Raw genomic sequence first — 17,302 nt, 5'->3', positions numbered from 1 at the left:
AGTTCTATAAAGCAGCACCAGATTAAACCCAGTTCTATAAAGCTGCAACAGATTAGACCCAGTTCTATAAAGCAGCACCAGATTAGACCCAGTTCTATACAGATTAGACCCAGTTCTATAAAGCAGCACCAGATTAGACCCAGTTCTATATAACAGCACCAGATTAGATCCTGCTCTGTATACCAGCACTAAATTAGACCCAATTCCTTATACCAGCACCTGATTAGACACAACTTCTAAAATCAGAACTTGATCAGACCAAAATCTATATTCCAGAACCAGATTTGACTAGGCTGTATATACCAGAACCAGATTAGACTTGTTTCTGCCATCAGATTAGACTACATTTTATATACCAGCACTAGATTAGACTCAACAGACCATCTGATTGGACCCAATTCTTTATACCAAAACCAAATTAGACTTAACACTGTCCACAAACCATTAAATTGGCTCTACATCTGCACCGGGTTGGACTCAATTCAGGACATCAGCCACCATATTAGCCTTAGCTCTGCTCACCAGAACCAGATTAGATTTAGCTCTGGCCACCAGATTGGACTCCGATCTGTTATTGCCATCAGATTGGGTTCTGATCTGCTCCCCAATACCAGAGTAGGTATAACACTGACAACTATTCATTATTATGGTCTCAGGTATTTGCACCAATCAGCAGAATATTATTACCAAGTCAATAAATTACTCTTTAGGCATCCCCACAACTCACTAATTTGCAAAATGAAAACTAATTTGCTATGTGTAGAGGACTCGTGGCTTTTGAACCTCAAAGATGCATTAACGGAACATCATCTATGTGTAAATATTGGAAGGGACATGTGAAATTGTTTTCTAAAAACAGCCCAAGATACAAATAAATCATAAACCTGAGCAACTCATACTCAACGTGTGGCAAAATAACATGCAAGCAGCGAATTCCTTTACTGACTCAGTATCAAAATGATCAGCAGATCCAGAGTTAATTATATGGTAATCATGACTTTTCCTGTAAAAGTCAGACCTAGCTCCGCCCCTTTATTGCCTATCTTTGGGTTTGGTAAATTGAATGGCACAATAAATGACAAATCAGGAGCCTTTTGGATTGAAGTTGATTGGGTAAATTAAAGTTTTCCAAGGATCCATTGTCTGGCTGTTTACACTGAAGATGACCCCATTATTTTTGCACATGATTATTGCATGATAGGAACAGAACCTTTAATTTTTCTTTTTGTCTGTTATATTTTTGTGGGATTTCTATTCCCTAATCTGAGTTTATTTGAGGGCAGTTTTGGATTGTGGGAAAAGTTATACAAAAAAAGCTGAATCGAATACAATAAGTCCCCGGGTTACATACAAGATAGGGACTGTAGGTTTGAATTTGTGTGTCGGAACAGGTACATTATTTTAATAAATGCAATTAGGACATAAGTTTGTCTCATCATTTTATTAGGCAGCGTGGTGTCAGTTACTGTATAAAATCCTCACTGTGAGCTAATCACAAACAACGCAAAAAAAGCTTTATGGAGCCAAGACATTCATTAACTTCTGGGGCAAGCTGTGCTTTGATATGCAAAAAGAAACAACTGCAGAGTTTGTCTTGGTCATTAAAGAGTTACAAGAGGCTGCAGAAAGAGCTCAGTCCTTAAGATTTCCCACAACCTCTGCTGTATCTACCAAAAGATTTCTTCTACAAGTCATGAAAACTGTCCCCTCCCCCCACAAAGCCTCGATCCTCCACAAGAGGGAGCAGGGAAACCCCATTCGTATTTAGGAGTCGTCCTTATGTCAGATTGGGGACTACCTGTATACAAATTACATGCAGTTAGGGTCCAGACAATGTAGCAATCACATTAAGGACACTGAGGCCACAAAATGCAAGTGTTCTAACTACAGATAGGGCTTGATTTATAAATTGTTCCCCTGTCAACTCATCTGAAATTTGCTAACAGATGGTTAGATTTCTCTTCATCTTTCTTTTCAGTGCCTAATACTCGTTAGGCCTAGTGGCCAATCACAAAAGCTGTCACAATAGGAAATGCTATCTGTATCAGTGAAACTTATGAACAAATCTTGACAGCGGAATCATTTATAAATAGAGCCCATAGACCAGGAGTGTCAAGCTTTGGCTCTGGCCCCCAATGTCCTTTTTTTGGCCCCCAAAGAAATCCCAAATATAAACTGCAGCTGGCCCGCCGCTGCATTGAAATAGCGCCGCTACTACAATTCCCGCGTCTATAGACCAGCGGGCTCTCTGCCCATGTGTGGCCCCGCATTGGACTGTTTTATAGATGCAAGTAATTCCGGGAATTTAAGTTTCATCACTATTTCAATGAAGAGGGAGTTTCAGCGGCGGGCCCCTCATATGATTTAGCTCCTCATTGGCGGCGACTGGCATTTCCAGCACTCCAGCTTTTCCTTGCTACTCCAAGGCATGGCCTTCAATGGTTGGATTTTCATAGAAGAATATTCCTATTATTATTGTTAGCCTGTGCAAAAAGATTTAACTCAGAAGGCTACAAATAGAGAAAGAGACATAAGAATTTTTCTTAAATAAAATAAAAAAAAAATCTTATGCCTCTCTCTCTATTATAAGCTTGTTCCAGGTTAAATGTGAAGCAAAACCTCTTTGTTTCCATATGAAAAGGTTTTATATCTAATGAGAAGGAAAAAGTTCCTAAATCTTTTCAATAAATTTCAAGGTTGGCCACCGACTTTGTCTAAGTTTTTAATTTTGGCCCTCTGTGTATTTGGGTTTGACACCCCTGCCATAGACTTATTGTCAAAGCATGGAATCTGACATTCACCAAATATTTGTATTCATTTCCTATTTCATTTCATTTTTCCCACCCACCAGACACTGCATTGTCTGTACTGACCTGCATTGTGTGGATTACTGTTAATCTAATTATGAGCGCTGGCCTACTTCTTCAATTTAATTATTTATTTTGGGCTCTGGATGACTTCAGGCTAAACAGCTTTATGGGTGTCACAAAATGCAGTATTAGATCTGTTACAGGAATGTCACAATTAATAATTAGTAAACCAGTTTGGCAGGATATCAATGCATGCCGTACAAAACCCTAAGACTGCTATGGGGCGATGTGCAGCTAATAGCACTCCCTTAAGGACACCTTTCATTTTTATTTGCTGCTTCACATTTATCTGGAGTAATTTATGTAAATAATTCTCCTTCTGCAATAAAATTAACCTGCCTGACCTTGATTGGCCAGATTGGAATATGTAACTCCTGCATATCCAGCAGCCTCAGGGGGATCCTGAAATACCTGGCATGTCCTGGCATCCTATATGTGCAGCCCAATGCACTTTGACCGGGCAGGTAAATATGTTTCATTACAGAAAAGCCATCGCCTATCCATTCTGCAATACAAATCCTGCCTGATGTGGAATTGTAGAGTTGTGCATGCTTGTAAATGTGCAACTACTCTACCACTTAATTAGGGACTGCAGAACACTTTAATATTAAGCAGGATTTATATAGCACCAACATATTAGAATGCACATTAAATAGGGGTTGCACATACCAGCCGAAAACAGACAGCAACAGAGGAGCAGGGGAGGACCCTGCCCCGAAGAGCTTACAATCTAACACTTCTTCTGTATGTAACTGATAGGAATGCAACACAGCCAATCATCACACTTTTGATGGTAACTTTTCTCAACTTTTTTAATGTGGGGGAACCCTTGAAATAACTTTCCGGTCTTCAGAGAACCCCTTCTATTATTATTAAATCCACAGCTCACAGTATATTAGTGTGGTGGTCAGTGGGAAGAATTCTCCTTACATTGCTGGCCATTGGGAAGAATGTCAACCTTAAAGATCATTGGGGTCACTTCAACCTGAGAGGTGCAAACTGCTCATTGCTCAAGAACCCCCAGCAACCTCTGGAGGAACCCTGGCTGAGAAACATTGATCTAGAAAAACCAATATGGAGCAAATAGAAGTTTATTGCTATTGTTTGCATACACTTTACTAATGATCTAATCCAGGAAGGATTGTAATTCAGATTACAACAGCAGCAGTCACTGTCCTTGCACTCTAGTACATGCAGTCCAAAGCTCGGCACATTTGTTTATTACACAGCGGAGGAATTTTGGATGGAAGGATGTTCTAAAATATTCGCTCTCCGGTGAATCATTGCATAGTTCACGCATCATGTAACCACACCTAATTCATAAGAGCAATCCATGATCAGAGGCAGGTGCTGGAAGTTCTTAGGAAGTTTTTAAAATGCCAAGTAAGGGGAAGTGTGATACACCCAGGGTGAAAAACTGGCAACAAATCCATGTTCATCTCTCTGCAATATGACGCAATATGTTACCTACAGACAACATGGTTAGAAATCTTGTACCGTGATACGTGAAACTTTTATTTTAAATTTAGTGTGATTAAATTAAATTAGGAGACAAGGTAACACTATTAAAAATATGTTAAACTAAACACTGACAAAAAATGCTCATTTTACTCATCCAAAGCCGCAGTCATGGGATGTACAGCACTGCGTAATATGTTGGCGCCATATAAATCATGTTTATTATTATTATTATTATTATTATTATTATTATTAATAATAATAATAATAATAATAATAATGTGATGCTCCAGGTAATTCAGATCTAAACTCTTACTTTAAAAAATTGCAACCAGGCAGATTCTTAATTGCAGAATGAGCTGGTGATGTCCCTTCTGCAATAAAATAACGTTTCCTGCCTGATTGCAATTTTATAAATACACCCACCTGTCCTTGCTCTACTGCAGGTGCTGCTATCCTCCTCTTCCATGTTGCATGTGTTTGGCCATCTTGATTGGCAGGGCTGGGATGATGTACCTTTCATCCAAGGGATTCCCAGCATATCCCAGCATCCTGCAATGCTCCTTGCATGCATAGCTCTGAAAAGAAGATTGCAAATAGACAGATAAGCATGTTCCCAAAATAAGTTTGCTTTCAGCATCTCACTTCCTATTTGCTTTCCAATGGTGTATCCTATAAGGATTAAAGTGGAAAAAAAAATTAAAACAAATGCAAGCAAGTTGTTTATTGTAAAAGTAATAGGCAATGTTTCGTTTGCAATAAAACCTACTTACCTGTTTGTTTTCCATCTTTTTCTGCAACGTACACAGCTCAGTGTATGCAGCCAGTTAGCCCAATATACTCAGCTGCCAGAAATGAAATAATTTCCCCATTAGTGTGTGGGACATACATCATTCTGACCTGTTGAGATATATATATGGAATAAGAATAATAAATAGTGGTGCCCAAGACAGAGAGTCCACAAAATTGTGTGTGTGATAAAAAGATGGAATACAGTACAGAATCCATGTAAAAAATGAATATATATATATATATATATAGAATCCATAAATGTTATTACCATAAGGAATTCCGAAAACTGATAAATCCACACTCTTAAAGCAAACCTAAACTCCGAAATTCTACTTTACATTCAATACATTACAATCTCACGCCTGGGTCGGGAACCCGGAAGAAAAGGCGAAGATGGCGCCGCCCGGCGTGCCGGCTTAGGGACGGATTTTGGGATGTCGCAGGACCCGATGGAAGAGACCTCTAGATGGATCAGACTGCCCTGCGGGATTGAAGGTAAGTATATGTTTTTGTTTGAGGTACTTTTCAGTTTAGTTCCTCTTTACCATTCCTCAGTGCTGTGAATGGTGTGAATGTGATTTAATATTGAAAAGGAAAACTGAAGAACTGATATTAAACAAGTCTGGGTCCTGTTAAATATACAGAATCAATTAGGGCGACCCTAATCATATAATCACATTGACAGCTATGACATTACAATCACATGAGTTTGTTTACAAACAAACCATTGCTGGTCCAAGCTGTCAAAGTGTCAAAGTAGAGAGAAGCACTGTGACTGCTGAATATGGCAGATTCCTAAAGGGCAACACGATTTAATAAAGATCTTTAGGATTGGGGAAGATAGACTATCATGGGGAAACCTGGATGATCCAGCAATCCTGGAACAGATTTCTTAAAAATTATTTGCTGTAGTGTTGGTGTTCAAATTCGGGTTGTCCTTATATTCAACCTGAAAATGGCTGTTCGAATTCGGGTAGACCCGACCCGAAAAAAACGAGATTCAACTGTAAAAATTTGGATAAAAAAATGTGTTAAAAAATAGAAATGAATGTAAATGAATTTTGTGTTTGTGAATTGAAATGAGTGTTTGTGTTTATTTACCTATTTTTTTTTACAGGTTATCCTACAATGACATGATATCTCTTACACTGTAACACACTTTCCAGCATAGTAATATATAATATAATACATTTGTTACATTTTTCTTTTATCCACTGCTAGAAAAATGTAACAAATATATCATATTACTGTGCGTGTTACAGTGTAAGAGATACTTGCCAGCCGGGCATCTTCTCAATGATTGCAGCCAAGTCTGCAATCATTGAGAACAGTGTGCGATTCCCGGGGCACTACAGGTTAATTAACCTAAAGTGCCCAGGGGATGGTAGTGTAACTGCGGAGTTCAACTGCAGTTCAGTTCCCATGGTCACATGACCGTGGGAACTTTGTGGTCACAGCTGTGACTGCAGGCAATACCCGGACACTGGAGCTTGAATGGGGACAAGTTTCCCCATTCATCACATCTAGTGCCCTGTGTTCTTGGATAGAGAAACGCTATCCAAGAACACATACAACTAGTACAGTGCAGCAACAGCAATCTGATTTCTCTTGCAGCCCTTAATAGTCCCTAAAAATTCCCCGAATTCTCCCGCCATTGACTTCAATAATAGTTCAAATTCGGCATTCAATCACTCGAACAATATCTCACTATTCGATCGAATAGTTGTTGAATCGAATCGTGAGATATTCGACCAACACTAGCTGTTAACAAAAATGTTAAATTCCAGATTTGATGAATTATCAAAGTTTTCTCATGATAGTTTATCTTTTCCAATCTTGGAGAGCTTTAATAAAGCAGACCCATTGTGTTGGTCCTAAACATTTCTCTGGCTTCAGTTGTCACAGTGCTTTTCTCCTTCACTGTGAGGCACTTTGACTGCATGGACCAGCAATGGGTTTGTTTGTAAACAAAGTAATGTGATCAGTGTGCCATAGCTGTCAATGTGATCAGGGCCACCCTAAATGATTCCTGCTTTTTTCATGGTTCTCTGGTTCTGTTTGAATAGGGAGCTAGCCCTGAACGGGTTCTGGTCATGAAGGGGTTACAGTGCATAATCACCGCAGTGGACATGTGCTTACACGCATATGCAGTGTTTTCCAGCAAATATTAGAAATACTTATGACATTACTATCCTAATTTCACACAAATCACCGGCTTCAATTTTAATCTTGCCGGGCTTTGTAATAAATCGCTGTCAGCAGCTCCAGGTGACGTTCACAATCATAAAGCATTACACGAAAAAATTGTAGAAAGTTATACAATCGTCCTCCACGTGAAGACATTGTGCTGCCTTTGTTGCAGGCGGCAGAAAATAACAGCGTTGCATAATTGCGGTAAGGAGCGCTGACTTTGGGAAGAAGAATTTCCAGTACAGAGCCGGCTGAACTACACACAGACATGTTACTGAGACTCAGCACATGCCGCACTACATACATGTTATATGTCAAAGGTGACCAGCTGACCATTAATGAGCGGGGGCATCAGTTATTCCCCTGTTGTAATTTCCAAACAAGTGAAAGCTTCAAATGTGTAGGCTGTGAATCCTGATTAGGGATGAGCGAGTTTTTAAAATTCGGCAAATTCGGTCGTTCTTACCAAATTTTAAGCAAGAACGGCCAGTGTAAATTCGCCGATCAAAGTTGAATTTAAAAAAAAAAATTTTTTTTTAAGTGTGGGATCAGCAGCACTAGAGGTTAATTATTGCAAACAGGCAAATTCCCCGCGAATCCTTCTGTTAAAACTTCCTAGATCTTCCGATGGTTTCAAAATTTCGTGAAAACATCTGAAGTTCGAGAAATTTTCACAAGAATGCCAGAGGCATTCTCGCTTATCCCTAATCCTGATGTGGCTGCAAATATAAGAAAATGTTTGGTGTTTATTATTATTATTTTGTTGATATTATTACATTTGTGCTTTGTATATTTATTATTCATTCCTTTAATTTATTATAGTTAAGACTAAATGATAATATTTTTTTTACTCCAATAAATACAAAAAATATCAGATATGAACATTTCATGTTTCCTCCAGCAGGTGGCCCCCCAGTCTCCTTTTCCCATGTTAACCAGTAAAGTTCAGTCTATGGCCCTTGTAAGAAGCTTAAATCAGCATTTAAAGTCCATCAAGTTCAACCACTAGGGAAATAATAACATATCCCGGATATAAAACCCTATAAGACATAGTTGACCCAGAAGAAGGCAAAAAAAAAAACCTGGTACAAATTCCTTCAATGGGGGAACAAAATATTTCCTGATTCCCTGTGGCAATCAGATGTTCCCTGGATCAGCACTCTCTGTTATCTTTATTTTAAAGCTTTAATCCCCAGTTATATTCTGTGCTTCTAGAAATCATCCAGCTTTTTCTTAAATCTAAAGAACTTGCTAAAACTACTTCCTAAGGGAGACAATTCCATATTTACACACCTTACAGTGAAGAATCCCTTCCTAAACTTCTTTTCCTCCAGAGACAAAGAGCGTCCCTTTGTGTTTTTTTTTTATAACACTTTATTTTTGTATGTATTTTACAGCAATAACAATAAACAAAATCGGATACAAAACATAATAAAAACAGGTAACAATATACTTTTCTCTATGTTAAAATAAAGAGAATAATTATCCAGGAAACTCTAGTATTATAAATTACTCCAAAACTCAATGTACCTATCAAAGTACTACTGTTAAGCTTGAACTATTACACTGCTTGGTAATCAATTAAATTCTTATAGTCCATTTCCTGGAAGGAGATCCGGGGAGCCCATGTGTCTGAATACCATTCCGTTCTATCATAAATCCCTGCAGTCAGATCTTCCATATTCTGAATCTCTTGCACATAGCTAGTGTGGGAGGTTCAGTTTTCTTCCACATTCTGGGGATGCTGGTTTTAGCTGCCATCACCAGGTATTTCACTAAAGATTTGTTGTACAATTGTTGGGGCCAATCATTAGGATGTAATAAGAAAAATATATACCTAATCGTCATTTTTTGTCTAATTTCTGGGACTCCTTCCCAGAAAGTCCTTAACACAGGACATGTCCATAGTATGTGTAATATATGTCCCTTATGTACGCCACATCTCCAGCATATCAGATTTAGAAGGGAAAATATTATGTAGCTTTTCTGGCACTCTGTACCACCTAGTCCAAATCTTATATCCCACTTCTTGCATATTGCTATTATTAATTAAATTAGTAAATGAGATCCCTCAGTTCCTCTGTGAGGGAGTAAGTTGTATATTTAGGTCTCTCTCCCATGTTTTTAAAAATGTTGGGTTGAGACAATACGTGACGTATCTCTCTCTCTTCTGTACACAATGGTTCAAAAACAGTAAGTGATTGAAATCTAGTGACCGAGGTTGGGATCTCAATAAATGTGAAAGCTGTGCCGCTCTCCAGAAGTCCAACTTAAAAGGCAAAGTTGAACTCTGGAGTTCAGTTATGGAATACCAGTTCCCAATATTTACAAAATCCTTTATCTTCGTCAGACCTCCAACCCATAACTCCTGGCATTTACCCCTTTCCGTTCCAGGGGGAAACTCTGGGTTTCCAAACACTGGTAACAATGGTCTAGGTTCACGCCATTTCCCCCATACCTGCAGAGTAGCCTGTATGAGCGGGTCTTTCCGACCAATATATTGGAGTGGTCAATCCATCCATGGTAGGTTAGATAGGTTAGATAAAGGGATTTTACTGCAATTCTGTTCCAAGGCTGCCCATTGTTTTAATCTCGATTCGGAACACTAATCCAGCAGACGTACTAGATGTGATGTTGTGTAATACAAGGCAGGAACCCCAAGTCCCCATATTTTCTTATGTTTGAATAAAAGCTGTCTACCTAACCTTGGATTCTTGCCACTCTAAATAAACTGGAAAATATTCCAATGTAGTTGTTTAAAGAAGGTCTGGGGGAGGTGGATGGGTAAGGTCTGAAACAGGTATAGAATTCTAGGTGGAAGATTTATTTTAACTTCTAAGTCACTTTTGATTTTGCACAGCTAAGGTGTGAAGTTTAACCTAAACAAACTTCTAATTTAGAAGAAACCATCACCCTCAAATACTTAATTGCCACAGGCTTCCATCTAAATTGGAAATTGGAGGCGATTTGTTTACATATTTCTGGGGATAAAGTCAGATTAAGGACTCTTTGCTTGGTTAACTCGCTCATCGCTCTTCCCTCTCTCCCTCTCTCCTTCTCCCTCTTTTCTCTCTCTCGCTCTCTCCTTCTCTCTCTCTCTCATTAATGTTTTTTATGCACTCCTCCAATCTGTAAGAACCATTGCATAGTGTATACATAGAATCTGTCCATCCACCCCTCTCTCTTGTCCTGCTCTGTCGTTCCTCCCCTTCTCCCTCCATGACACTATTAGCAGGAAGGTGCACATCATGGAGTTGTCTTGTCAGGGTGTCAGGCAGCTGGTTGCTCTTATTCTCATATCAGTGACACAGCTGGACTTTGTCTTCATGTTGCAGAGTTCAGAGTCCCCAGCAATGTGGTTACACTTACTGTATTATTAACTTCACTATAAATCCTGTGACCCCTGCAAGGAGCCGGCCTGGGAATATCCATATAGCGCCACTACTACCAGATCTCAGCCTGTGATTGGTCAGTGAAGGAGCATCGGCATACTGATGGGGTTATCTCTTTGCTCCCTACTCCTATCTCTGTGTTCTTGTGAATTCAGGGCACCTGATTGGCCCATCCTCTCCCTGTCTGAGTCCTGCTGTAAAGGGAATTGGAGGAGAAATTGAGATTTAAGTATTTATAATAGTTTAACTTTAAAAACTTTTTAAAACCATAAATAAATACATCCATTTGTTGTAATATCTGCCTTTAGTTCTGATTTATTAACGGCAAAAAAATCCTTACTCTGTCCCGTCCTGCCCACCTTACCAAACACAGCTTGGCATACTCCTCAGAATTGTACATTTTATATTCAGAATTTGATATGTCCCCCCCCCCCAAACTCAGTGGTTCAGTCTGCCAGTCTCTACATCAGCACTTGTCTTATAGTGACCTGGGATGAACCACTAAGTACAATGGGGGGATTAGGGTGCGTTTGGAGGTTCCAATATTTTGACTTTTCTGTGCCAGTATTTTTTATTATCTGATGCTGATAATAATAATATTTGTCCGGAGTTCCTCCCTAAGACGGTGCATTTTCCATTCATACACATTCTTATATTTTCGGTGCGTCATAAATACCGCAGATCCTATACACCCAAAAATGCTTTGCATAGTTGACACCTTCCCGGTATTTCGGAGGGCCCTGCGATGGAATTTTATCTTTGGGATTTTCCACATACTGATGGATGAATTTTCTCTGTTCAGTGTCAGGAGGTTTATTGCTGTGCCCCCCCCCCCCCCCCCCTGAACCAAAGATTCACCCTAAGCTGATACAAGCAACATTCACCACTTTTGTTGGGGTCTGTGGGTGAAAAGGATCTGACCGTAGAACTTGTCTATTCTGTCTTCTCAGGTATCTTCTAGAACAAGACTTCCCGGGGATGCGAATTGGACCGGAACCAACCACAGACTCCTTTATCGCAGTCATGCAGGGTGACGTTGAGGGGGTGATTCCGGGCAATGCCCTGGTGGTGGATCCCAAGAAACCCTTCAGAAAACTGAATGCTTTTGGCAACGCCTTCCTGAACAGGTGAGCGTGCAATAAGTGTGCTGCTTGTGCCAAACCACCGGCTACAGTTCTTTTTGGTTCAATGGCATGGAAATCAGACATCCTTCATGTTTTTTCTTGATTGGTATTATTGAAGGATGATGAGCATGAGAGCATTTTGAAAGGTGAGGTTGGCAAAAAGCTTTATTTCTCCTGGGACAGGTTCCTCCAAAGAGGGAACCTGTACTGTGAAAGCTGTGCCCAAAAAAAGACAAGGGGAGAACAAGAAATTCCCTAGTGTCTCCCTGCAGCTGATCTTTCCCAGATTGGCATTTCTTGTTCTCCATGGTGTAAAGGAAGCCTTCTCGGTAGAGGGAGGGCTTGGCTTCCCCATCTTAAATCTGTACTCCGATGACTGAAGGTCTGATCATAGGTGGGGTAATAACCAAGCAGCAGGATCCACAGAAAGCACAGATACACAGAATAAAGGAAGCAGGGAGATGTTTGCACTGCAAGTCCTTAGGTACAGCTTCCCCTCCAGCAGGGAGAACATTGAGCAGCACCATAGCGCCATCACCAAATCTGAGACTGCCAGCCAGAGACCATCACCCACTGCAGATATACAGCTATGAGGCTACAGTACTGGAGTGCCTAGGCACAGAAACACACTGCTAATATTTAGGAGCTCGACAAAGATTTAAGGCTTGCTTCATGATCGAGCTATCCCGCTTGGCTTCCTGCAGCTGTCACCTTGCCCTTTGCATCATAGCGTCTGTTCTTAAAGAATCTGCAGCATTTGGCAGCTGGCGACAATGAGGGGTACGTGTGTCTCTAATTGCCACCCCCATTCATTGTCAATGTAGCTGCCACCGGGATAATCTACATGTAGCATTTTCCCAGAGGCAGCGGATTATTTGCCGATTCGTTTTTTGGGGTATAGTTTGGCCACAATGGACATTTTTAGGCGTTCCCTATGACAAAGCCGATCTACACTTGTTGACTTCAGGTCTAATTTAAAAAGTAATAGGAAATAGGTTTATATAGGAGTACATGACTCACAGTTGTGTTTTTGCCAGCCCCCCGTTTGTAGGTTGACAGCGCATCCTTTACAAATGCAAGCTTTGATCTCTTCTGCGCATTGTGGGAAATTTGTAGCAATGGACAAACAAACTCTTCACTGCAGAAAGGGTTTTAATGTTTCCAAATTTAGATCACAAATGTCACCATGGGTTGAATATTGCTGCAAACTGAATGTTACTCCAATGCCTGGCACCTAGACAATGTTTAGTCTCTAGAGTCGCATTAATACACAAAACGAAACTTTCCGACTAAAAATTGGACCACACCCCAATTCTCCCTCCCTATTGGTTAAAGGGGGAGTAAGAGGAAGATTTGATGTGTTGGTGCTGAAAGCTGCCATTGCAGTCAGGGCTTCCGCAGTGTTCCAGAGGCTGAACAAAACTGTACACAGGCATCGTCCATCATTGGCCCTGATTTATTAAAGCTGTCCAAGGCTGGAGATACACTTTCATCAGTGAAGCTGGGTAATCCAGGATTCAAAACATTTGTTAGCAAATAAGAAACTAATTCCAGGTTTGCGGGATCACCCAGCTTCACTAATGAAAGTGTATCCCCAGCCTTGGAGAGCTTTAATAATCAGCCCCAATGAGTGACAGGTTCACTTTAAACTATTTTTGGAGGGGAGAAGTGGGGAACATATATCTACCCCAATGTTTGTCAACACTTTTAACATGGGGGACCCCCTGAAATAACTTTCCGGTCTTTAGGGAACCCCTTCTATAATTTCTAAAGCCACAGATCAGAGTATATTAGTGTGATGGTCAGTGGGAAGAATTCACCCTTACAGAAAACTCATTGGGGTCACCTAAACTGACCCGAGAGGTGCAAACTGCTCATTGCTCAAGGAATCCCTAGCGCCCCCTGCAGGAACACTAGTTGGGAAACTCTGATCTAGCTGATCCTGGATTATAATGCTGCGTTTGATTGCTGCAGTCTATGATGTGCAAATGTTTGTTTATTGCAACAATCGGCATTAAAATATGTCTGGTCTAACAGGCTGGGTGAGGATTGTATTAAAGGTGCAGAGCAGACGCTGTGATCTGTGTGTGGATGCTGGCATGTCCTGCATTCATCCAAATATTAGGAATTTACTTCGAACTGAGCATTGCTCGCACGCCCTTCTCTAATGCGCTGGACAATGCAGATCCCTGCACTGAAAGCCTGCGCGTAGTCTTTGCGTTCCCCAGAGGGCCATTTGTTCTGAGCTCTCAGTAACCAACCCAAGATTAGAGGAGAGAAGAGGAGAACTCAGGAGCCATTACTGATGCCGACCATCTGGTTTAAAGGAAAAGTGCAACGCCTGTCAGTGAGGACTTCCTCTGAGCAATCATTGTGCTTGTTCTAAATCCCAACTCCATTAACACAAAGAAAATGTTCAGGCTTCACCGTGGGATCCTGGGAAAGCTCAGGATCCCAAATCTGGAACTCTGCTAAAGCTCATTCTTTTGGGATTCGGGAGCATCGGCTTTCCCAGGATCTCAGAAGAAGACGCCATGATGTCACAGCATCTTCTAGATTGTAAGCTCTTCTGGGCAGGGTCCTTTCCTCCTCCTGTGTCTGTAGCTGTCAGTCATGTGCAAACCCTATTTAATGTACAGAGCTGCGTAATATGTTGGTGCTATAAAAATCCTTTTTAATAATAATAAATAATAATATTAATTTCTTTTAAAAAATGTTTTTTTTGCTCAGCATTTTTGCACCTTATGGCTTGCTCGTATAGAACCCTTCACCAGTAATTCCACACCTGATCTCTTTCTTCGCTCCATCACCATTTTCCTTGCGGGTTTGCTACTTTACTGCCTTCAGTAACTCCCATGGATGCCTATTGGGGTCCCTTCTGTACATTGGGCTGCACATTTGTGGCTCTGTGTACACAAGCACGCAGAAACACTAGTGACAGAACAGTCAGATTCTATTATTATTACGCAGTATTTATATAGCGCCGTCATATTAGGCAGCGCTGTACAAAGTTCAATCATGTCACTAGCTGTCCCTCAAAGGAGCTCACAATCTAATGTCCCTACCATAGTCCTATGTCATTAATACAGTCTAAGGGCAATTTTAGATGAAAGCTAATTAAACTAACTGCATGTATTTGGAATGTGGGAGGAAACCCACGCAGACACGGGGAGAACCTGCAAACTCCATGCAGATAGAGCCCTGGCCGAGATTCCAACCTGGGACCCAGCGCTGCAAAGACCGGAGTGCTAACCACTGAAACAAAACCACTGATAAACCTGAACAATACAAAAAATGTAAAGTCTATCTAAACGCAAGAACAAATATTTAATTGCAGCTTTCTGATGTGATGACTACATTTGTTTTTTTAGGCTCCTTTCCCTTTATTGTCACTTATTGTTGAGATTACAAATCCTTTAAGTTGCTGTAAAACATTCTAATGAAGAGAGGAAGGAGCAGAGTCCTCCAGCAGAGCAGAGTATTTCAGGAGAGGAGAGTTATAGAGGAAGGAGCAGAGTTCTCCAGCAGTGCAGAGTATTTCAGGAGAGGAGAGTTATAGAGGAAGGAGCAGAGTTCTCCAGCAGTGCAGAGTATTTCAGGAATGGAGCAGAGTCCTCTGATTGCAGTGATTGCAGGTTCCTCTCATACCAGTACTTTAGAGGTATCAATCAGTAAATCAGAGACGTTGACAGTCCATTCTCCTGTTTCTGTTGCGCAGGTTTGTCTGTGCTCAGCTGCCGAGTCCGGTTCTGGAGAGTATCAGTGTCATCGACACTCCGGGAATTCTGTCTGGGGAGAAGCAGAGGATCAGTCGAGGTGAGAATCCCTCTATATATTTATTGTGCTTTCTCATGTTTCCCCCTCCTGATATCTAACCATACTATTCTATCAGATTTCATATTCATATTCTGTTGGGCTTTTTCTCGTTTATTAATAATCAGGACATCAAACATATACGATTCATGTTTGTTTCTTTACCAATCAGAGCTGGGTAAAGCTGTGTGTTAGTCATGTGATCTCCAGGGACGGCCTCTGCTTAACCTGAATGGGAGAGGTTGGGAGAGAATGGAAATCATTATTTTGTTGTCAATCTTTACAAATACACTGCAATATATCTTTAAAATCCTCCAGAATCCCATCCAAAAAAGGGTTCAGTTCAGCCAAGGAAATCCCATCTCATAGATTGAGGTCGGAAAGCTTTGTGCAGAGCGCAATGCAAGTCACTGGATCATTATGTAAAATAAGAATTTCCACCGATTCATTATTCATCATACGAAATTCCATCTCTCCCCCCCTTCCTCTGTACTGACCTTGCCATTGGCTGGGAATGAGAGCGGGAAGCTGCACGCTGCCCTCTAGGGGTCATCCCCGTTGTCAGTTTCCTCGACATGAGCTATTGGAAATTTGTGTTTTGTAATGGGTCGGGTCACATGGAAATGAATATCTAAAGGAAATGTGATGGGGGGACCAGCTATTAAAATACAGCAAAGTTTGCGATGCAGAATATTATCATGTGTCACATTCCAACTCATTTCCTGTGGTATAGTATTATAGTAGCTGCATGAGGAAAGAGGGAGAAAAGAGTATTTGACGAGAGGAAAGTTGGAGTCCCTCAGCAGAGCAGTATATTGCTAGAGAAAACGTTTGATAGAGGAAAGAGCAAAGTTCTCAAGCAGTGCAGAGCAGTGTTATAGAGGAAGGAGCAGAGACAAGCAGGACAGCAGAGTATTCCAGGAGAGGAGAGGCAGATAAAGGAAGGAGCAGAGTCCTCCGGCAGAGCAGAGAAGTTCAGGATAGCAGAGTTAAAGGAAGGAGCCGAGCCCTCCAGAATGCAGAGATTCAAAGGAGAGAAATAATCGAGTAAGGAGAGAAGACCTGCAAGATAGTACAATTACATAGAGGAAGGAGCAGAGTCCTCCAGAATGCAGAGTAGTTTGGTAGAGGAACATTAGATAAAAGAAGGAACGGAGTCATCCAACAGAGTGAAGTATTTCAAGAGAATAGAGTTTGAGTAAGGAGCAGAATCTTCAGCACTGCAGGAATTTAAAAAAACTGAGCGTTCAAGAATAGATCAGAGTCCTCTAGCTGTGAAGAGTATTTCATGAGAGGTAAGTTAGACAATAGAAGAAGAGAGTCCCCCAGCAGTGCACAGTAGTTCAGGAGAGGAGCATTGGATAGAAAACGAAAAAGAGTCCTCTAACAGAATAAAGTCAGAGGACGGAGCCGAGTCCTTCAGCAACACAAGAGTAGTTAAGGAGAGGAAAGGTAAAGTAAGCAACAAAGTCCTCCAAGCAGTGTAGAGTATTTCAGAAGAAAAGAGTTATAGAGTAGGGAGCAGAGTCCTGCATTAGTGCAGAGTAGTTCAGGAGGGGAGCATTAGATATAAGGAGGAACAGAGTCTTTGGGAGAGGGGAGTTGGAGGAAGGAGCAAGGTCCTCCAGCAGAGCAGAGTATTTCAGGAGAGGAGAGTTATAGA

General features: G+C 40.9%; 1 protein-coding gene across 1 annotated transcript in view; it reads left to right on the top strand.

Moving 5' to 3' along the window:
* The first annotated feature begins 11,619 nt into the window (after positions 1-11,619).
* EHD3 (EH domain containing 3) overlaps positions 11,620-17,302 on the top strand; it is a 36,468-nt gene continuing 30,785 nt past the window's right edge. Inside the window, exons 1-2 of the mRNA XM_072409960.1 lie at positions 11,620-11,829; positions 15,545-15,642. Coding sequence (XP_072266061.1) covers positions 11,681-11,829; positions 15,545-15,642 — 247 coding nt within the window. The 5' untranslated portion in view covers positions 11,620-11,680. The remainder of the gene's footprint in view (positions 11,830-15,544; positions 15,643-17,302) is intronic.

Source organism: Pyxicephalus adspersus, chromosome 4, assembly GCF_032062135.1.
Source record: "Pyxicephalus adspersus chromosome 4, UCB_Pads_2.0, whole genome shotgun sequence".
Classification (NCBI taxonomy): Eukaryota; Metazoa; Chordata; class Amphibia; order Anura; family Pyxicephalidae; genus Pyxicephalus; species Pyxicephalus adspersus.
Note: the sequence above shows the minus strand (reverse complement) of the source record. Positions and strands in the feature narration are given on the sequence as shown.